Raw genomic sequence first — 23,907 nt, forward strand, 5'->3', positions numbered from 1 at the left:
ACAGGGTTAGCGAGAGACCCCGCAGCGTTATCTTCCGTGAGAATTGAGAAGCCTAATTAAAGCTTCGGAAAAAAAAAAAACACGTCTTTGGCGCGCTATACAGACGCGCTCCGCTTCCATAAAGAGCCGAGAGAACAGCACAAGTTGTAGCCGCGGGCCATTTCAGCGCGCCACGACCCCAGCGTCGGGCTGATTATGAAATTAGCGGATTTTCCACCGCAATGCAGTCGCTACCGGTGGAGGCCGCACAGTCTCGGACACTATTGTGCACTGCGCGTTACGCTTACGGTGTCAAGGTTTATGAACTTGAGAACAGGGAACTTTTGGCCGCCGCCAGCTTATAAGAGTAGACAGGCTTCGTGAGGAAGCCGTTTATCAAGCGGCTCTCTCAGCCAGAGTCGGCTCATTATAAGGTCTAATTTTATGAGAATCGAGCTCCTTATTCTCCCGTAAAAGGAAGGACGAAGAAATAAAAAAAAAACTTGCGAAATATGAGCAAAAAAAAGAAGAATACAGGCTGAAAAAGCAGCAGAAGGTGCGAGAGAGCCGGAGCGAAAGAACACCGCAGAGAATGCGAGAAAAATACCAGGGAAGAGTGGAGGAAAACACATATGGTGGACTAGAGCAGTGAGAGTATCGTACCATAATATCCACACCTCCTCTATCGTTTAAAAATGATGTGAGAACTAAAAGAAGAAATATATATATATACCAGAACTTAGCACCGCAAGCTCGCTAAGTGAATGCGATGGTTGTGGCGTCTCGAGAGCTGCGAGCGCATGAGTCGCAGGTGACATTGCGCACTATAATTGATCGAAATGACATTTCTATACCTCACATCTCTTACAAACTTGCTATTTCGTGCAAGCTGTGATAAGGTAGCATCACTCAGCACACCTTGAGTTTTATGTTAGATACCTCCAATGTGGGTGAAGTCCGCCTATATTGCTATGAAGACATGCGTGGCTCATGGTGGGACTAAAGCTATCTTTTCCAGCAAAGCAAATCAATGCTCTATTATGCCACAAGAGCGGGCATTTTTCACACATGCCAAAGTGGCTCAGTGAAACGTCCGGCGCTCGCGTAAAGTGTCAGTCTGTCGCATTCCCCGTGGTGACAGCTAGCGTTTTGAAACGCTGTGTTAATTTAAAGTGCACTGTTTTCGGGATCAGCCTATATTTTTCCTCAAATGAATGCCACGCTTGGAAATGGACGAAATCTGCCTATAATGCGATAGCATTATAATAATTTCAATGAAAGGAATTTAGAAATACCAAAGCGGCAATTCCCATGTGGCGCGTGTGGTGCTCTGCCAATCGAAGCACGGTGGCGACTGTTCAAGCTGGCACTTGTCTAAGTACTAACCCTCATAAGTAACATAACCTTTGGAGTGCTACACAGCGCCACTCAATGCCAGGACTTAGAGACAAATATTGCGCTACTTTCTGAAAGCTTAGTGGACAAACTTCACTCGAGCCGATAGTCAGTTATACTACTGTAGACTGTGCACAAGGTGTGTTCGCTTGAAAATCTATCACTAAGATTTTAGAATTCGAAGTGCTTGATGGCTGTCCTCACGCTATTTTTCTTATTTCCGCCAGTGCTAGAAATTCTGGTCAGCAATAATCACATTATTTCTTCGTAAACGCCTATTTAATTTTTAGGGGCTTTCGCCGATGAAGCGCATGTTTTGAGGGCGTGCTGTGTGTGCGTCCGTGCTTGCGTAAAAACTCACCTAAGGCAGCAGCAAAACATATAGAATTTCGCCGTAATTGCACTGATGGCTGTGCCGCGGAGGTACCTCTTATCAAGTAGAGAGCTAGCAGGTATCGATGCGATAAACAATGTGACACGTTATTTCCAATGAAGAGTGGCAGATGCTGTGTCAAAATCCTTAGTTGCCATTTTATCGTCGTCATATCTGTGAGCTTCCGCTCCCGTCCGGTAATATGATGATGTGAGCAGGACGCCAAGGGAAATAGCATCACGCGTGCACAGACCATTTCACCAGCAGTAGAAATATACCGGCTATTCGTTCCTCGTTACGATGCATCGCTCGTGCTAGTCATTCGCATCGCATGTTCTGAGCGCCGTGAGGCAGTGCTTGTATAACCTAGACTTCTTCGCTGTCAAGAGCTTCAACCTTCGTTGTTAAATTAGGTATTTTTTTCTCATCCCCTCAGCTGAACCTTCGCCGTGGCTGTGCCGGTGTAGTCGCCTGCAGTTGAGAACGAGCTCGTGAGTTTGACTCACAACAGCGGGGATAGCCTGACAGTTGCATATGGAATACAGAAACGCCAATAAATTAGAACTGCGTGCAATTTGCGTGAACTGCGTGGCTCGTGTTGCGCACAGTATCCGAACTCATTCAATACGGTATTCTTCATAGGCCAATACTTACTGGAATTCATCAAGGCCACCTTGTCAATATTTAGTTATCGCCGGAAGATGAAATCACAGCCTTGAAATGGTTTGAAATTTGCTGGCGTACAACCTTTCTTAGACATGTAAGAAACAAAAACAATAAAGTTTCTCAAAGTCGCAGCGTTCAACTCTTTGCTCCAGGTTGCGAGTTAACATTTCCCTGTCCAAAGGCCTCACTTGGACGCGCGCAAAGTCTTGCACTGCCGCGCACTCACCTTCATCATCCGACGGCGAAACCGTGGCATTCCCAGCTCGGGCCATCGCGACCGACACCAGAGCAAGGACAACAGTTCCAAGCATGATGGCTAGCCGCCGACGCTCAGCAGTTTGCGTAGTAGGAGAGGAGCGCAGACACGGAAACGGAACCGCTAAGCACTTCGCAGCCGCCGAAGACAGCAGGGACCACGACAGAGGAGCCAGAAACGATGGCATACGCGCACTCGGGATGGTTGGGCCTCCACGAACCAGTGCAAACGAAGTAGCTTACAAGTACTACCTAATGAGCTATTACCGCTCCAACCAGAGAAGAGTAAGTAAAATAGAGGTTCACAACCGTCCCTACCAATACAAAAGACTATCAAGAGTGTACTGATCGTGCAAAGTGGGCTTTCTACTGAGTGATTTTGATTACTTAGTTCCCTGATGCTGAGCGCGACGCGAAATCACAATAAACAACCTCGATAGAGGAACTTCGAACAGTGTCTTCATGATGTACATAGCTGCGTAGCCGCAATATTGACGTGAATGATGTCTTTTGAAACTTTTCTTTTGCTTGATATGGCTGGTGTGAGCGAGACGCTAAAACCGACTCTATCTTTGTTTTATCTTTGTATTTGTTGCGCGTATTTAGCATCCACAGCCCCTTATATTGGGAAAGGCAGTATACCTGGACCTAGACTTGAAATTTCGCTAAGGATAATCTCTTTTTGAAAGGTAACACATTCCTGAAATTACGGTGATTGCCATTAATGTAATTGTTCAAGGAAGATACCATGCCCACAAGATAACCCCCGAATTAATATTTGTGCTTTGCAAAATTATTGCGAAAAACAAGGAGGACTTGAACTGAAATGGAAAATTCTATAGCTTAGTTAAATATAACTCAGCAAAATAAAGCTAAACTTTTAGCATATCGCGCAACGTGTCACCAGAAACAGGAGATACAATAGCAGCTAAGAACCACTCGCCGAGCAATATAGCCTATGCTGGGAACACTAAATCACTATCAAAGCGAAGCTTGAGCGAGGAAGCATGGAAACGACAAAGTGCTCTGATGCACCATCACAGTCACCACATACACTTTCGCATAAAAGGCCAGATAGGACCATCTCTTTGTAGTCACGCATTGAATCAGCTTAATCAGACCACTGTCCAAATGCACCGCTCACCCAGCACACATATACGCCCAAGACGAGTCACGAAGTGGGTGACAGTCCGCGTCCTGAGCACAATCGACAGGAGCGCCTATTAGTGACGAAGAGCGCGGGATAACGAAGCATGAAGAACGAAACGATGTGATTGAAGCACTAAGAGTCACCACAAAGCTTTCGTGTTATCCGTTCATCCAGTGCTCTGCGGAGCGTGTCACAGAAAACAAAGGAAAGAGACACAGCGCCAAATGCCCCAGCAAGAGTGACCCTCGAAGCTGATGATCAAAGGCGAACGAGGTGAACAGCAAGTGAGTACTCGACGTTGGTGATGACGGTCGCGTCAGTCGAGAAGTGGCTGTCACTCCATCGCCGATGAGCTGCTTAGCCGGCCGGTGTCGGTCTCTAACAGAGAGTTCGAGCGAAAGCGAAGCCGGTGTCACCTCTTTATGCTCCACAGGGTGTTGGAGCGAACCGCGGCGTCAGAAGCGTGGCGGTGTCCGTGAAGCGCCGTCGTCCTTCCAGCGACGCTTTGACCGCTGCGCCAGTGACGAGCGCGTAATCCAGTGCGGGCGCCCGCGGTCGCATCGCAGCGGGGACGCGAACGCCAGGGATGCCCGTCGCGCGACAAACAAATCTCCCGCTCCGGGCGCTCGCTGGCGGCGGCCTGTGCCGCCTGGATCGAACGCAGAGGCGGTAGTGGGGCGGGCCCACTGCGCAGCGGCTAGGGGAGAAGCCGTGGCGCAGGCCGAGGCGGGTCCGCGACACGCCTCACCAGGCGCCCTCTGTGGGCGGCAGGGAAACCTAAACGACCACATTGCGCCTTCACCGGGGCGGCGTTTTTTGACGAAGTTCGACGGAGTGTCGTCAGCAACTTCTATTTGCTGAGAAATGCTGCCCATACAGAAGAACAGTCGATGCTCAGAAAATACAACGTGCCGAAAGATAGCTTCAACCGGAGGACGAGTAAACATTCGCAGCAGACATCGGCTAAGGCTGACTTAAATTGAAATATCTCGAGTGGTGCGAAACAATTCGACACACGGGAATTGTTACATAACTGCGAAGGTGGGGTGAGCTAACCTTCACCCGTCAACAACTGCCTACATTTTCCGCATCACGGTTTCCAATGACCTTTACAAGCCATTTCCTTAGAGAATATACATGCACCTCCATTAGGCACATTTGGTAGGTGCAATGTGCAGATGACTGGCGATCCGGAATATTTAAGGTCTTCTGCAAAATTTATCCAGTTAGAGCAGCACTGCTCCGCTCCACTTTTTACTTTGTACCAGTGGGCACGGAAAGCCCTAGACATGTCCGTGCTACCCCCTCAGCCACGTGATTAGGATACAATGAGCGAAACTGCGGTATCATTTGGTTCACATATACCTTTTCATGAAAGTGCTCTTCCGCTGGGCCCTCACGTTCTGAAAGAAAAAGATCCCTTCGATGACATTTCTGTCTTAACATCGATAACCGAAGGGGCACTAGCCAAAACGTGTGTGGAAACGCAGAGCACTCGTACCGACACTTCTCAACAGTTCCTGAATAAAATTTATAGGCATGCTGCGACTGAACATACAAGGAAATTACATGTCAAGTTTACACGGCTTCTGCAATGTAAGTGACAGCTTCGAAATCACGATTATACTACAGCACGCAGCTGATATTTAACTTGTCAGCAAACTAGTGACGTTGACTAAGGGGGGAGAGAGAAAAGCGAAGGAAAGACAGGGAGGTTAACCAGAGATTGTCTCCAGTTGGCTACCCCGTACTGGGGGAAGAGCCAAGGGATGCGATAGGTGACTAAGTAAACGTGTACTGAGAATGTAGGCCCAAATCTTGTACACTTTTCGAAGAAGAGGCAGGAGGACAGACATTGGCTACAGAGGCCTACAAATTTATCGTATGCTATAGGAGCGAGTGCACTAGTTTAGTGCGACGGGGGCAATGGTTAAATTTATCTTGCCAGCATCGCCTGGAGGTGACGGGTCTACCGGTTGTAGATGACGCGTCAGGGCGGCTGAGAGCGCGCGACATTCGCTGAAGGGATAAGCGACCCTGAACATGACAGGGTTGGGGCAGTCACGGGAGATGCGCATCACTGGGGCGGCAGACGCTGAATCCATCCAACTATAGATAAAGCAGTGTCCTCGCACCCCTCAGTGCACCGTGCGTGCCGATTTGCGCACTTGGGTGCGCAGCAACGCTGTGCTGGGCACGCTTCGACTCTGAAGCTTCTAAGTAGCATTCTAGACATAGCAGTGCGAAATAATTGCACATTTTCAGAACGCTGAGACCCGCCTGATAGCTGTCGTTGGCATTGTTTCTAACTTTCGCAATTCTAAGAAGTAACATAAGCCATATAGCAATCGTTTAGTTATGTTCGGGAGTGCATGTAACTGCTGTAAGACGAACCATGGAAGTATGATGATAGATCTTGGGTTTTAGAGATTAGTTTAATCAGCCATTTTGTCACATTTGCTTCGCATGCTTTAATTGAGCTGATTTGACTGCAAGTCTATTCGGCTAGAGGGTTCCGTGGCGTATGACTCAAGATTCCGCTGAGACTTTCAACCCAAAGTCGTCTGCCGCCTAAGATTATACTCGACGCTTATGTGGGCCACATGGTACGAGGGTTGTTCTTTTAAGTGCTGAAAATGCGATAAAAAAGGGCTGTAGTTCGCTACACTGCTTACGGCGGCAAGATGCGCAGGTGTGCTGAACGGCGTAGTTGACTGCTTCTCCGCGATGTGACAGCAGGAGTGGCGCTGCAGTCCAAGGCCTGCCGCGAAGCGCGCTTCCTCCGCTAATGAGTCTGTTATTTTTGCGCGCTTGTTATAGCCAAAATAATTGGTTTTAACGTAAAACCTGGAGGAAACGGGTTAAATTATGCTGACAGAGTGATCAAAAGTGTGAAGCTTCGTGCTGCAATGAGTAATTTCCAAAAGCTGTCATTTGCATCGTCTGTTAACACTCTGACGGCACAGTGCGCTGCACTGGCAGTGCAGCAAGAATTATCCTGTTGCTTTCAACTATAGCTATATGACCCTCAATAGTCCAAACTAATATTTTGCATGCTAAAAGCTACTATTCTCATCATGTTTCATACAGTCAATCATAGATAATCGAAAAAGGTAGGAAATTGTTTTTCATATCTTTTTTCAGAAAAACAAAAGCAAATTTATTGTTATTGGCAAAGAAAAGGGCCGTTAATTTATATTGCAAACGTGTGCGGGTCGACAGAAATTACCATACATCTCGTTTATCACAGCGCCCATACGGAAAAAGAAATAGAGCCTGGGAGTTTAGCTGTACAAATATCAATATTTTCTTGATTTTTTTTTTGCATTCCTTGAAACCAAATCATTTTCATTACGCATTTTGTCATATAAAGATACTCCCAGCGCGAATTACCTTCGCTTAAAAAAAACTAAATTATGGGGTTTTACGTGCCAAAACTACTTTCTGATTATGAGGTACGCCGTAGTGGGGGACTCGGGAAATTTCGAGCACCTGGGTTTCTTTAACGTGCACCTAAATCTAAGTACACGGGCGTTTTCGCCCCCATCGGAATGCGGCCGCCGCAGCCGGGATTCGATCCTGCGACCTCGTGCTTAGTAGCCTAACACCATAGCCACTAAGCAACCACGGCGGGTTTACCTTCGCTTACAACACCTACACGCTCCTTCGTAAAACAAATTCTGACTCTAGCTCTCTCTTTACAACAACTGATGAAGGGATAGTTCCTCAGTGCGGAATAAATGCTCCTCTTCGTATATTCAGCTATAACGTGTTCACTGAACAAAGCAGAGTTAAGATCGCTATATTTTTGCCTCTCAAACCGGGAAACAAAGAGCTGGCGGACAAGGCAAGTACGTTGTCTTGGCAAGTGACAGAGCTCCGCTGCATTCAGAAATCTGGTAATGTCTATGGGGTCACTGTGAAAGCGGTGTAATACGACCGCAGCAGCACACGATGTGCGCCGCTTGTGACCGGCCTCTGACCGCAGCGCCACGATTGTCATCATGAAGCGGAGAAGCGCTCAACTATGCTTCGCGCCCTGCAGACGGCACGCATGCACATCTAACCACCGTGCCTGCTCGCCCGCTTTATAACACTTGACGGAAGTTCTGCATCGTACAAGCCATCCCCCCTGTCTAGACACTTCCTACGGTGTAGCGAAATACATCTGCCAAACATACTAGAGTACATAGCAATACGTCATCGTTCTAAAGGCAAAGTGTGAGTTCCATCAAGTAAACAAGTCCTTATTCATGCTTTACGTCATTGGCCATTTCACATGCGTACGCCATATACCCTCCCTGCAGTAATTATGTCGATTTTCTTGAAATGTAGCGCTTAATGTAATTTTTGGAAAGCAGATAACGTGGATTCGTTTATTTCATTAAGCGGCATTATTCCTAGTACACAAAGTACCTTTCATCTCAAGAGGATATACATTTTATTTATTTATTTATTTATTTATTTATTTATTTATTTATTTATTTATTTATTTATTCTGTTTTTAACGACACAATAAACATAGAGCTATGATAGAGGCGGAGTATAATGAAGGGCTTCCTATTCATTTTCTCAACCTGGGATTCCTTGACGCGCACAAAAACATCGGTCCCAACCAATTTCAAGTTTCGCCCTCATCGACATTCTTCCGCCGTAGCCGTGATTTAGTCCCCACAGCCTTTACCTGAACAGAAGAATGCCATGAGCGCTCAGTCGGCATCGCGATGCGCCTTAACATGCGAGTTATTGAGATTATACGTATTATTATTATTATTATTATTATTATTATTATTATTATTATTATTATTATTATTATTATTATTATTATTATTATTATTATTATTATTATGTTGGAAAACGCAGCCATTTCTGGGTTAAACAGAAAGTAAGGAGTAAGTTGCCAACTGCCACCAGAAAAAGCGCGATGCCTGCGCTCCTCATGATGTAATGTGGACAGAAACAGAAATTGAAGATGAATTGATGAAATGAAATTGAATTGAAGACTTGAAACAAAATTGAAGAAGACAACAGATCTCAAAGGCTTAAGTAAAACAATGACAAAAAATCACTGCAAGTCGCTCGCTCTACTAAAGGAATGTAGGCGTATAAAAACGTAGAAGAAATAATGTTCGAAATCTTCTCACTTAAAAAAAACATTAGGTGACAAACAGAAAATCAGGTTAGTTTTTACTAGAAAAGTAAGGACAGCGTGACGAACCTCGTTTACAACGGCTATTTGTTCGGAACGTGATACCACAGACTGTGAGCCTCAGTATTCAAGTACAGTTTGTGTTCTTTCCCCTCACATAAATGTAACCCAGTTAAATCGCGAAGCATCCACGCGGAAATTTCGATCATTTTGTTGTACCCGCACAGCGCGACATTTATCACAACTAAGATGAAGTCTTCAATTCGCTATTATGTCGATGATGCAAACATTCTCGTTCGTAAATCACTGTGCTCGATCGATGAGTGAATTTAATCAGGGACGCGACGACGGAAACAAACCAGCTGCGCTGAACAATCGAACTGCTGCTGCTGCCTTATCGTATAGCTACATCTGAGGTACAACATGCCTGCGTCGATGAGAACTACACACTCTCTCTCCTTCAGTACCAGGCTGTGTTTCTCATCACGGAGGCTCTGTGATATCTAAGCGGCTGTGACAGTGATATCGCGTACAACGCAAGAGTTATGGACTCCAACGGACGATGTGTGTGCTGTGCTATGTGCTTTCTCTCTCTCTCTCTCCCTTCCCAATCTTTCATCCCCCCATCCCGCTCCCATGTGCAGGGTAGCAAACCGGTTAGGCTAAACTGGTTAACCTCCCTGCCTTTCCTTCTCCACTTTTTTCCTTCCTTCCTTCCATGTTCAGAACATGTGCATGCTCGTCTTTGCAGCCGATACGCTTAGTGCGCAGCGGTTTGTTTCTTGTTATTCTCATGATGATAAAATGAAATGATGGCGCACAACTGAGTCGCGTACCTCAGGACCTTCATTAAAGTTTTGCATCCATCCATCCATCCAACTACGGCACCGGCTCTTCCTCGTTTTACGTGTAGTTTTGTACACTTATGCACATAGTTTTGTAGAAGAAGTAGAACAATTCAAGCGCAAATACGGGCATTACCAGGTAACCGGAGAGGAGGAGGAGGAGGAGGAGGAGGAGGAGGAGGAGGAGGAAATGAAGAGAGAAGTCAGGGACGTTAACCAGAAATGCGTCTGGTTGGCTACCCTACTCTGGGGGACGCGAAAGAAGGAATAGAAAGATAAGATAGAGAGAGGGCGGGGAGGAGAAAGAAAGTCCCGGTGGGCTCGCGCACGCACGCGGAGGGTTTGAGCGAGTAACAGGCGTTCACACAGACCAGTCGCCCTCAAGAAAGACAAAAGTGCCTTCATAGCTAACACATAGAATAACACAGCAATGTCACAAAACAGCTCTCAAAGTGACATTGACAACATCATCACCATCACCACCACCATCACCACCGACAGCACGAATAAAAAAATTCCCTTGTATGAGCGAAGAAAATTTTACATCTTTAATAAAGCCCAACAAGGTCGCAGTCTTCATGGAATTTCTTCAATGTAACCGCGTGTTTCTGCTTGAAGGTGCTTGAGCGTATGAGTGCGAACTCCATTAGCTGTTAAAATGGTTGAAGTTGGATGAATTGGCAAGGATGTGCTTTGTTAGTGTAGTTCATGTCTGCAAACATATTACGCCGGCGTATAGGACAACATGGCCACAATTAGTACATGACCGGGGTAGTTGGAGAAGTATGGGAGAGGCCTTTGCCCTGCAGTGGGCGTAACCAGCATGATGATGATGATGATGATGATGATGATGATAGGACCCGCCTCAGTGACTGAGTGGCTGCGTCGTTGTAGTGGTGAGCATGTGGTTGCGGATTCGTTTTCCGACCGTGGCATCTACGTTCCAACGAAGATGGAATGCAAATATGCTCGGTGCCGTGCTTCGGGTGGGCGTTAAGAGAAACCCGAGGCCGCGATATCGTAACCATACTTTCCGCTCGATTCTATGCCATTCTCATCATCCACCGTTCATGGCCGACTGATCCCATTAATAACGTGAGCGGAGCGTCGCTCTGATCACTGACGAAGCGCGAAAAGCACTGAAAGGAATACAGTCGAAAAAGGTACTGCTACATAACTATGGTCGAGGCGGTCAAGGCGCCCACCACGATTCTCCCCATGTTCCAATGCGCAGTTTCGGAACGTTAAGGTCCCCAATTTAATGTATTTAATGCAGAGTATGTAATACCTATTTTTTTTTTTTTGTGTGTGTGTGTGTGTGTGTGTGTGTGTGTGTGTGTGTGTGTGTGTGTGTGTGTGTGTGTGTGTGTGTGTGTGTGTGTGTGTGTGTGTGTGTGTGTGTGTGTGTGTGTGTGTGTGTGTGTGTGTGTGCGTGCGTGTGCGTGTGCGTGTGTGCGTGTGTGTCTGTGTGTGTGCGTGTGCGCGCGCGCTATTCTGAGCGCCAAGCCTGAATAACATCATTAGCCCATTCCATCACTTCCTAGTTGTGCATTCGACCTGGGAAGCCAGATTTGTAGGGTGCTGTTAACTACTCGTTGAGTCGCTTCGCGACAGCACGGCTGGGCGCCAAACACTGATATGTGGGCCTGTCCAGCCTTCTCAGGACATTAGTGTCTGTTTGACGAATGTTGTGCTGGCTTTGTCGGCCTTCGACAAACGAGCGTCACCCTATACAATGCGACCGTCTCACTTTCCGGCAGTTTGCTTGCGACCAAAAGACAACGAGAGAAAAAAATAGCGTGAAAGAGTGACAAATAAAGGAAAACCAGATCGTATATATTTGAAGCACACGCGTTGTGTCCATGGGAACTGGCATCGAGCCAAGCAGGAGTACAGTCACAATCAGTGGTGTGGAGAATGAGACAGCATGACTTCCACGGAATGAGTCATACCAAGCTCTCGTCGTAGACTCGATGACAGCGGTGTGTTGTATTTCATACAGGGAGGTAGTGACAGACATCGCACGTGACTTTCTGTATACGGTTGGCGCGTCCGCTCCCTACGTCCTCGCTTGTTATTATTTTTTTTCATCACTTTCACCACTGATCCATGCATTCAAAGAAGTACGTAGCGGCGGTTTCCTTTTGTTGTCTATTTACTTAGATGTAAGCTGTGGCTTTCCTAGAACATCCGGTTCAAGCTTCCTTTGTCGGCGGCGGTGGTAAGACCCCTCCTCCGTCTTATTGGTGTGTAGATCAGCCGCTGGACGAACAGCTATTGCTCATTGGGCGTAGTCGTTTTTGTGGTAGCGCAGCGAGGGAGGAGTAGCCGCCTGCGCGCCTCCGGCAAGCGAGTGCGCCCTCCTCGTATGACCTAGCAATTTTCCTGGACAAGAGAGATGTGAAGAAACTATTCTTGATGCTTGAAAACGTTGGTTACTTTAGGTACAGACAGTTTGCTTCCAACGGGAGTCTCAGTCGGACAAAAAAAGAAATGAAAAGCGGACAGACACCCCTTTGCAGTAATGCACGATATGGTGTAGGTCAAGTCATGTCAGGCTTATTAGGTTACGTATTATTGCCTTCTAGGTGTTGATAAGCACGCAATCTGGATCATGTAACTGTGTAGGTTCAGTAAATGATCAGTTAATTGGTTTACGTACTTGCGTATCTGTATTGGGGCGCAATACAGTGCGTAGGGAGTGACTTCAAGTAAGAATAAAAAGCGCAAGGTTGCTAGACAAAGAGGGAAAGAAATGGGGAGAAAACGGGAATGGCGCTTACTGCGCGCTTACGGCGACTGTATTCTGTGTTTCTTTCTTCTTTGTGTCAGCGATATTTACTGTTTGCGCTGTTTATTGTATCCCGAATATGAACCAAGTAGCAAGAAAGACGTTTTAGTGCGTAGTATTATTCAGCTGAGCCAACAGAGAGACCTAGATAAGGTGGTGTGCGCTGTGTACGCCACGAAACACGAATGTGCAAGCCCACGTTCCCGACACTGATTGAGTAGCCTAACACGACCGGCAAAAGAGATTTCTGAAAGTTTTGTTTGAGCAAGAGTATAGAAAGCGCAACGCAAAGTATAGAAGTACATGCTCAGCAGAAGACTAGACAACCGTGCCAGTTTGTAAATATTTGTGGCTCATTATACACACGGATCAGACGAGGAAAAACCGTGACGGAGCAAGTACTACTGAAAGTTATTTATTCGGAAGCATAGAATACGTAGACAGCAGATGGAAAACGCCAGGGCAAATAAAACAAAACCAAAAGGGAACAAGAAAAGGAAATATGACTGCATGGTTTTAAGTACCGTCAATATATGATAACTGAAAGTCTAATACTGCCAAAGATAGAGACATGTTGACTTCAGATATCTTGTCATATTTTGACAGCCTTTAAATAATTTCGTCTTATTTCCCCATTTTCTTGTTTTGATGTGCACGTTTTGTTCCTTGCTTATAATTGAACTGTGTTTCAAACTTTGTTTCAAACTTTGTTTCAAACTGTGTTTCAAACAGGGAAACAAGTTCCGGTAGTACGCTCTCCTGTCTCGGTTTCTTGTCACCTGTTCTGCTTGCTCCTAAAACCGTGAAAAATGTTTTGTCAGAAATGAGAAGCAAAGAAAACAGCTTCTCCGATCGTACAGTTAAATAAGCCTACTTTGACTGCGATGAGCATCAAGTGTTTATAGTGACAGAGCATTATTTAGAAGTAAGCAGTCCTCTAACTATCCAAGTTGCTTTTTAGATGATATAGTAGCTAGTGAACATTTCGAAATTTGGCGAGGTGGAAGGATTAATTATTGCGAATTATTACGCTAACGAACTTCGAATTTTGAAGCAAAATTTGTTGAATGTAACCTTCCCAAAATCACGTAAGTTTCACTATTAGCGCACTCTTTTGCCGCCTATTGAGCAGTGACCAGAAAACGGCAGATCTGAAACGCCTGCTTCACGTGTTTGCAAATTAAGCTGTGCAGAGAAACAAAAAAGTAGAGTGTAGAAAGATGGCGCACTCTCACTTTTAGTACTTTTCCTTTGGGTAGTTCACGGATATTCTTCTAGTCGCAGACATATGACCGAAACGTGACACTTTGTAAAATCACGTCAATGATAACCAGAATATAGGACGTCACAAACAAGTCCAAGTCAAACGAGCACATAAGAACGCTAACTAATATAAATAACCGCAATAAAGTTATCAAACAACTTTATGACAACAAGATGGCTGAGTAGCTTCCACAAGTTTTCTTTTTTTTTTTGTTCTTCTTTAGTAATCCCTGGGACATGCAGCTACCTATTGCTTCCGGGTACCAGGGCTGCGAATTTTTCTCAAAACAGAGCAATACTTCAGGAAAACTAAATATACGAGAACCTTTACTATGAAAACGAAACCTTGGGCTATGTCATTGCGCCGTGGAGAGAAAACTACGCTCGAAACACGAAGCAAGGAAAACGCCGAAGCGCTGAAGCAATGCCTATTATAAGGCCAGATTGGATTTCAACTTGGAAAGCGCCCGCATGGTTTCCAACGAGCGTATCGCTATAAAGCCAGCAGAGTCGCTGAAGAGGCTGTAGGCACAGGGTATATAAATCCTTTAGCAACATAGCATTTGGCCGAAGGATTGGCTGTACGGCTCCAACAGTGGAAAAAAAGTAACGGAGCAAAGACAATTAGGAAAGTGAGAAATAAATTTTTTGAGACAAAGTACTGGCTACTGTTTTGAAGATTTAAACACAATCATGCCAGCGGATATTTACTGCATGGGCGGTGCAACCAGCACAGGGCAGGGCACGAGCTTTGCTAGACCCTGTAATACTAGCTTATATATACGGGACATTGGCAATTGTCTGCGTCGTGCCGGACGTCTAAGCCTTCCAGCCGAGAACGAATCCAGCGCAAAACACACGTGCGGGCGTCGTGACCGGTCGAGGGCTCCTGATAAAGCAGGTCGCGCGAAACCAAAATAATATAAGCGAGCGAACTGAAAGAAGGAAGCTTGGGCAAACAACGCGGCGACCGTATCAATCGGTTCAGGACTACAGCCGGAGGGTAAGGGGCAGTTGAAACAAGATTCGGCGGCTGTTCTCCACAACGTAGCCGTGGCGTTGACATGTTCTTTTGACAGGGAACAATGTCTTTCCCGGTAAAGTGATTCCAGTCGACAAAAAGCGAGAACGAATAGATTTTCTTTTCCAGCGCGGGCGACGCACGTATACGTTGCTGTTAGCGGTGTGCCCCCAGGCGGCAAACCTGCGGAGGTTGTCTCTCCGCGGATGGTCAGGCTTGCTTCATCGGAGCCGCCAACGGATATTTCACGAACGCACCTTTAGGAAGACAGGTTTACTGTGCTGTCTGCGTATCTGCAATCCACGACTACTTACTAATATCAAGAAAGTTTTGAACACTACAAAGAAACTTATAGAGTGAGCGACTGCAAATAGAAGATTTATTTTGTGCACGTCTCCTCGGAGAAAGTGACTAGAAAGGAATGATTCATCATTCCGCGGAATGACTGCTGGGATCCTGGTGATATTGCGATTGATGCATTCCTAGTTAAATTTTGCATTAGAAGTTTAAAAGTGACCATTACATGAAAGCCTAGATGTAAAGAAATTTCCATAGAAAACTTGTGTTAAAAACTGTGTTAGCAGATAGGTTATTTTTTTTTTGCGTGCGAGTGGCGAGCACAAGACCTCCACAGAGCTACAGAAAAAAAAAATTCGGAATTCACAGGTGCCGCAGAGATAATTCGTTAACAATTTTACGAGCCTAGCAACGCGCATGAAGCACCTCTTTCAGTGCAAAAAAAAAAAAAAATGATGAAGAAACGACGCGTGCTCACAAAGTTCGAGCTTTAAAACGAAAAACAAGTGAACCCGTTGTGTTTGAGAAACCTCGTGATTCGTTGCCACGCACTTGCGACAATACGGGCCAGACAACTCAGTGGGCGGACAGGGAAAGCGGGGGAGAAGACCGGGCGTACTAGCTAAAGATCGAAATGCTTTCTTCCTAGTCTTCCAGCTCTTGCGAAGCAAGGGAGCAAACGGGAGCGTTCGGTGCCTCGCGACACGTAATAGGTCCATAAAGAATAACCAACAAATAAAAGAGAACTGTTCAACTTTTTTTATGGCAGTGCTAGGGCATTACCGTACTTGCTAAGCTTTTAATTATTAAAAAAGTAAGATACACATCTGCAGAGCGGAGATAAACAGCTCAGCCGTAAGAAAATACCATCTGTGGGAGACCAGCCGCGAGGTTTCATTAGGAAATGTTTCGGCTTCCGAGGCAATCGGAGAATTTTCGTTCCACATGCGGAAATCGCAAAATACTTCATGCGGCTTCCGTCTAGTGCGCACGTGAGGAAGCACTCTGTCTAGATGAAGGTTGTAGTCATCAGCGAAGTAAACTAACTAATATCTGGGTCGAAAGTAATAAATGTTGAAAAAATATCGACGTAAATTCTTCAAGTCATAAAGAGTTAGGAGCCAAGTATTCTAAGTTCATTTGGCACTAGCGCAAGTGTTGGGATTACGAGATAACATAAAGGCTTATCGACTGGTATACGCTTTCGTGATAATAAGTAACAGGAAATAATATTTTGGATACGGTTTATATGTCTTCGAACTCTTTGAATACATAAGTTGTAGGCGATTTGACTGAGCAGATGCGAAGCTTAATCCGACATTACCCACTTATCTAGGCAGGAGTGAGAAAAAATGCAAATGTTTAAGAGAGAAATTAGAATGAAGAGCAGCAGCTTTGACTACAGTAATAATGTTTATTTCAAAAGGGTGCCGAACCGAATCCGAACCCGAACCAATGCTTTTCTGGAGCGTGCATGATTCCGAACCTTAATAATAATAATAATAATAATAATAATAATAATAATAATAATAATAATAATAATAATAATAATAATAATAATAATAATAATAATAATAATAATAATAATAATAATAACTGCTACCGGTTCAGCACGACACGGTTTAATCATACGAGTATAAGAGGACACCGCGAGCTGAACAGTTTACACGATTCTTTGAATAACTACTTCAATAGGCGCGCCATGTTAGCCGATTGTTACGACTGACGAGTTGCGATTGTGTGCGAGAAAGAGGAATGGACAATGGACATGTGCTAGTAATTACGGCCGCCTCGGCAGCGACGCTTGCTCTTCTGAAGTCGGCCCTGCCAGTTGTGTACCGCTGTCGAAAAGTTGTTTCAGGGGCTCCGCGGAATCAGCATTTCTGGTGGCACCCTCAAATTTGCCGTTCGGTCAACTTGTTATTAAATCTAGACAAACTAGGTAAACACGGCGAGCGGAAAAGACAACGCCTGTGAAGAGGGATATCAACGAGTTAAGCTGCATGACTTATAGTAACCACATCCCAGCGGCCGCTAATGAATGCCGTCACCTTCTCGTGAGCGGTAACCGCGGCTGGAAACGGCACGCGAAATCTGCTTCTGTTACGTGCCGTGGTTCAACTCACGTTTGGTGCTTAGCCAAGCAGCGTACAACAACCTCCGAGTTGTAGAAATTATACGTGGGGCATAACGAGCGGTCTTTTGACCTCTCTGTCCGCCCTAAGCCGGCGAAATACTACGCCTCACGTGATGCACAAGATGGAGGATCCAGCCCGTACCGCCTTTGTTCATCGCCCAGAAGCGTCAGCGTACTCACCTGCTTTTAAAATAAAAGCAGCAAACTTAAGCAAATGTCGAGTGATGGCTTCTTTCTTTGCTATACACTAGAAGTTTGAAGTTGGTATTTATGTCATACAATTTGAATTCACACTGTCTTCAACACCGTAGACCACGTGCCACAGTTCACCCACCACCAGTCCTGCAGTAAAAACCTGAAGCAAAACGAAAACTAACCGACTCTGGCACTGTTCAAGTAATAGGTGTCGAACATACGCAGACCTAATGCTGACACACAGATGCTCACTAATTAGCTATTTTTTTTTATTCTGCACATGAAAATTGCCCGTATCTGTGCAAATAATTCGTAAATTTCTGCCTTCTTTTGATCAAAATTGCGAACAAATCGATGGTATAATGCTGCATGTCCTCATGGTGCTAGATAAAATGAGCTGCGGTAAACCGGTTTGCGAACTGGTTGCCTTGCGAACCACTTCGCAAACCATTATAATTATTTTTTTTATTTCTCGGAAGCGAAACTAAACTGGAACAAAATCGGAGCGCATTGAACCCAAACATGTACCAAACCAGTATTTCCGGTTCGACGGGGTGATTTTATTCCCCCGCTATTCAGCAATACAGATTTACTGTTGACATTATTTCTTCAAAAGTTAATATTTTTGTACAGTTTCGACATGCATTGATTAAGTTAAAGAACTGATGCCTGTTATTTCTGAACATTTAGTGCGTACAGCTGCACTTTTTTAAAAACAGCTATCGCCACTCAGCACCAAAGCATACGTGAGCGCTCACTTCAAAGACGTGCTTATTTCTAGCCACTCCTGTCCTTATCGTAAGGCAAAAGCCGTGTGTTCATCCAGGGTGAAATATCGTTGCATCAAATTACTTGCATGAACCTGAATATTGTAAAAAGCACAGCTGCCGCTTCGTACCACAGCATCATGACCTGCTGATCTCTGATTTGAGGTCAGCGCGGCCGACACTTGTACAATGGAAGACGGCCGTTCATGCTAGAGCAGCGTATTTCGCATCATGTCTTTTGTGTGGAAGAAAGAACGGCAAAAGTTGCCCATTTTTCCCTGGCGCTAATGCGTTCTTGATGTCCCGTGAATCTATCTAGAGGCTGTTAATGTGTTTCTCACTTTAGCTTATGCGGTGAGAGATAGCCCCAAGCAAATGACAATAAAGATGTCACAACGCACAATCAGCGCCAAAGACAGCGCTGACTGAAAACAGGAACCCACTTAATGGCTTGCTTCCTGCATAATTACCTCTTCTCGGTCCCACTCAAAATTTGAAAACTCGCTGCTGCAGAGCGAGTTCGCTGGCGCGGAGTGGAAGGTACTCGTGCTCGCTGCTTCGGCGCATTCACCGAGCTGGCACGAGACGCCTGGCCGTGAACTTGCGCCGACGCAAGTGCGAATCTTCCGCTACAACGACGCGGAGCGCTCGCACACCAGCTTTGCTGGCAAGCTTCATAACGCGGTCGCTTCAAATCGAAATCTGCTAGTCAATCGCATTGGGCTTAAGAAGGACGCCAGGGCAAATAAATCAAGAACATGCGATTGTACTTTCTAAAGCGCCTTAGCTCTGGTCACCCGTACACATTTTGCCTACCGAAGAATTTCTTTTATTTATTTATTTACTCTCGAGCTCAAGACATTGCAGAAATGAGTGGGTAAAACACACGAAGCGAGAATAGACTAGGATAACACAATTATAAAATGATTCCCGTGATCGCAATTTTGAAGGCTTCTGTATCTGTGATTAATTGTTTGACTATGGTTGGCTGTTTCTGCAAGATTATCGCACGTTACTGAATGTATCTACTGCTTAAATCTCGGTATAACTCAACATATGCTGGCTCGTAAATGTTAAGACTCTCACTCGGTAAACGTGACACACTGTCATGATAGAAAAATGCCTCCTATAGTTTTGATGTTTCGACGCACAACGTTATTTGCTGTATCTAGAAATTTTATGTATTTTGTGTATCTTGAAATGATAAACCTACCGCTCTATCCCGATCCCTGGAGAACATTTCCGGTGTGCCACGTGTATTGTTTCAAACCGGTACGCTCTAATCTCATTACATAATTCGTATGCGCTAAAATAAACTAGATATTTAATAGTAGCCACGAATTCCTAAAGTATCAATATCGGCAAGTAAACTTTCAACACAAACTAACTCACCCACTCAAAGGTTTTGCAGCTAGATAATCTGATAATTAACTGGCTTTGGCTAATAGGTAATCAAGTCCGTTATACGTTTCTGAGAGGTTACCGGCTTCTTACTTTACACGAGTGATGTTCCTACTCGCAAAGCTGAAATAACATTTTCACTTGCCTGTGAGTTCTATCGCAGTACATTTGCAAAGGTCTGAAAGCTTGTTATAATTTCCTGTCGCTCATCTCTCCACGTTTCCTTGGCACTCAAATAGATAGGTTCCCCGCGCTTATCATCCGTGTTCATGTTTTTAAATCGAATAAACCTAACCACATTTTCTAACGAACTACACTACGCCATAATTATCTCGTTCTGCTACTTTTCTGTAGAAACGGGCGCGCGTTGACCGAATAAATGCCAGTGTGACTGCCGAAAACTAGATCACCTTCTGTAAAGTGGCGAACTTTCGCCGCGGTCACTCTATCAGCTTCCGGCAAATCGCTCGCATTGATCGCAAAGGAACAGCAGGAAACAGCCGCCCGCACACGGCGTAATAGACTAGAGAACAATAGGACTTTTCGTTCCGCTGGATTAACGCTCACGCTCACTCACGGGCAGATTGGCCCAAAGTAATTTCAGCCAGCCAGACGCTGCCCCGTGTAAGCCTTGAAACAACGTCCCTAAATCTCGCCTCCCTAATCAGGGCGACAAAGTGGGCAGCACTGGCCAGCCGTTATTCTGAGCCAGCCCTCACACTCTGAAAAAGCCCCGGTGCCTGTGCGTGCTTCGCAACGACCGAAGCATTATCCGCAGAGCGCCATATATTTCCGTTAATCGCTCTGAACGTCTTCGCAGATGAAATAAGGGATGCGGCGACAAACTGAATGGCACAATAGGCTGCGGTGTTGTCTCGCTGTCTACTGTCGTGGGTGTTTGCTGTTTTCGAAAGGCTTAATGGCAGTCAGGCGAGAATTGTTCACGTGAAATTGGGTGCTTATGGAAGTAAACTAACACATGAGCCTCATTATTTCAGCTTGGCAATTTATGCCAACGCTCGGGTCATTACTGTAGGCATGTTCTACGAAACAGCATGCTCTATTATTTTAATACTGAGCATGCACAGAATTTATTTACCACCACATTGCCGAAAGTGCCGCCTGTCCTGCAAATGTCACACCTTAAGAGATGCTGCAGCTGCCGTGTAGTTTTCGTGTAATTTATTAGAACGAAAGCTCTACTCCGCCATGTCTCACAAGTTCATCCATCGCGTCGCAATGACCTTGAGACGCCGGAGCGCAAGTGTGGCAGGCATGGCGTTACGCCACGTGATCCCCTGCGGAGAGGCGTAGGGACACGCAAAGTGCTTCCAGCGGCCAGTCTAGCGGCGATCTTGAGTGTATGCAGCCTACTTTCACGCTCGAAAAAAAAAAAAAAACGTGTGTAGCACGTATTGAGCAACAGAAAGCTGTATCGGGAGCTTTTCATGTCCCTCTACAATTTTCTCAATGACACTTTTCATCTATGATTATGATATTTGAGAAGTTGATTCATTAAGACTAATTACCTAACTAGGCGGAATAAAAACAAAATAGTTTGAGTGTCTCCAAGCGATGCCAAACAACATTACCTTGGTTCTGTCCAGCTACATGGTGTTCGCATAATTTTAAATTCTGGCTGAAGTTAGCTGGGACACACTGTATATTGGTATGCGTAGGACTTCACATTTATCGCGATGCCAGGTATCAGTGACTATAATTACATCAAAACAAAAGTCAGAAGACTCAAACAAGCTTGTGCAGCCCAGTATCCATAAAGTACGTGTGGTTTTATCTGCGATACATGAAGTCACGAAAAAAAAATGTCAACCCTGAAGATAGTGCACGTGGAGAGAGAGAGAGAGAGAGAGAGAGAGAGAAGGAACATAAGAATATCATTCGGAATAAAGAAAAAGTTTGTGTTGGGTGAAACTTATAACAGACAGGCAGAGGCATCACTAGAAGCACGCGGCAGAAACCAAATTAAATGAAAATTTTATAGTTTTTTTTTTTTAGTTGCAGTCCAACATGGTTTAAATACGATTAAGCAGGAATGACAGTTCGGCGCTTGTGTCTCAGTGTCACGGCCAGGCGTCTTTGTGTGGCGCCGTTTCGAAGAAATTAAATGCGATTGTCCTATATGAGAAGGGCGAGGAGGGGGGCGGGTTATATATGGTGAAAGCAAGCTAGGTCAAGAAACATTTCTATGTATTAACGCGACAGCGTTAAGGGCCCCGTGTCACAGAAAATCTCGGTCTTTTGGTCTTTGCAATGCGCCGGCCACATTCTAGCACATGATGGATTCGTGTTTTGGCGGCTCTAAATAGTAAACCTGCTTGTGCTACCTTGACTTTGTCATCGTTCTTTCTCCAAAATTTGAAAGCCATCTCCAGCGGCTCTCTGCCATTCTCGAGGTATTCCGCAAAGCCGGCCTCCAGATCAACTCCTCAAAATGTATTTTCGGAATCCGTGAAATAATCATACTCGGCCATCTCGTCGACGCGGCGGGTGTCCAGCCCGATCCTGAAAAAGTTCGCGCCGTGACCACTTTTCCCGTACCCTGTTCGGCGAAAGGAGTACGAAGCTTCATTGTATTGTGCTCCTATTTTGCCATTTCATCCGTAATTTCACCGAAATTACGCATCTCCTTACTCAGCTCCTAAAAAAATGCGTTGCTTCTATATGGGGCTCGCCCCAAGCTGCTGCCTTTCCGACGCTTATTGATGCCCTCGCGACTTCTGTTATTGCGAGAGCAATTACATGAACACTCCAGGCACATTTCTGCCATCAGCATCGGCGTCAGCTTCCGTACAAAGTTCTCGAGCGACAAAATCGTCGCCGCGCACCGCATGCTCCATGTGCGAATGAAAGCGTGGTAGAGTGAGCTGGCGATCGCGGCTCAATCTTGCGCACGCAACGGCGGAAAGCGGGGAGGAAGCCCGCAGCCTTCCGACGCGCGCAAGACTTCGAGGGGAGAGTGGAGAGGAGCGCGCGAGTTCTACTCTGGGCAGTCTGTGTGTGAAGTGATTTTTAAAGAGGAATGGAAGAGATAAGTGCAGTGCCGTAACTGTATGTCACAGGAAGACACCTCAACAAGTACAGTCTAGGCGGCCGTGCGCGCCCGACCGGGCCGCTGTATCTTGAAAACCATCTGTGGCGGGTACAGAGTACGCGCTGCGCTGCGTTTTCGAGGCGTTGTGCGCCTGATGCGAGCGGCAGCACGAACGTCGATTCGCTTGCTGCTACCGCGTTGTCTCACTGCAGCGTTTTGAGAGCGAGTTTCGCAGTCATCGAATGAGATGTGGTTCATCTTACCTTGCGCACGCTTGACACCATGTTTGATAATTTAGTTATACTCTTGGACAGCTTTGTGTGGCTATGAAGGCAAAGCTACCAAGGCAAAGCGCGCACAAGTGAGAGTACTTCGGAAAGAGTCCCGGGTCTCAATCAATGTTAGTTTATACTGGGGAAGAAAAAACATTAACATCTTATTAGCAAACGCTAAATAATGAAGAACACAGCACTGAGTGTATACGCCAAGCGATACGCCATTGCCCGCGCCGTCCCAATCAGCTGCGCTACGGATGTCGCCGAATTTCTTCTTTATAACATTATCTTGTATCATGGTACTCCTCACAGCTTCTGACCGACGAAGGTCGGTAAATTTAGTCTCGTGTCGTCGAGGCTATCCTTCGTTCATGCTCTACCCACCACAAGCTCACAGCAAAAGAATGCACTCCAGAGCGCCTGAACCGAACTGTGAACGATATGCTTTCAATGTACTTTTCCGCCGACCACCGCGATTGGGACTTTACTTTGCCTTTATGCTACTTTCGCCTACAACTGTTCCAGGCTTGACAACACTGGCTACTCACCGTTTTATCTTCTGCATGGACGCGCACCTTCTGCGCCTCTCGATACTTTACTTACCGCTGCTGTAAGCTCATCCACTAGGTACGTTCGCGATGCCTTAGCGCGCGCCGATACAGCTCGACATATCGCTCGTGAATGGCTCACAGTGTCCCAGGCTTCCCAAAAAGCCCTGTATGACCGTCCCCACAGAGACGTTTGTTACTCCCCAGGTTCCATCGTGCTACTGTGGTTTCCGCCCCGCTGCGTCGATCTCTCCGAAAAGCTTTTATCACGCTGCGACGGTGCTTACAGGGCGTTACGTCAAGTCACCGGCGCTACATAGGAAATTGCACCAGTCGTCGAGCCAGCGC

The 23,907-nt window shown here is 45.8% G+C and overlaps 1 protein-coding gene across 9 annotated transcripts in view; it reads right to left on the reverse strand.

Moving 5' to 3' along the window:
- LOC142582334 (irregular chiasm C-roughest protein-like) overlaps positions 1 to 23,907 on the reverse strand; it is a 940,430-nt gene that overhangs the window by 182,514 nt on the left and 734,009 nt on the right. Inside the window, exon 1 of one of the 9 annotated variants that reach the window (XM_075691920.1) lies at positions 2,640 to 4,433. The exons of the other annotated variants lie outside the window; for them this stretch is intronic. Coding sequence (XP_075548035.1) covers positions 2,640 to 2,856 — 217 coding nt within the window. The 5' untranslated portion in view covers positions 2,857 to 4,433. Of the gene's footprint in view, positions 1 to 2,639; positions 4,434 to 23,907 lie in introns of those variants that run through there. 9 annotated transcript variants of the gene reach the window in all.

The sequence above is a fragment of the Dermacentor variabilis genome, chromosome 5 (assembly GCF_050947875.1).
Source record: "Dermacentor variabilis isolate Ectoservices chromosome 5, ASM5094787v1, whole genome shotgun sequence".
NCBI lineage: Eukaryota > Metazoa > Arthropoda > Arachnida > Ixodida > Ixodidae > Dermacentor > Dermacentor variabilis.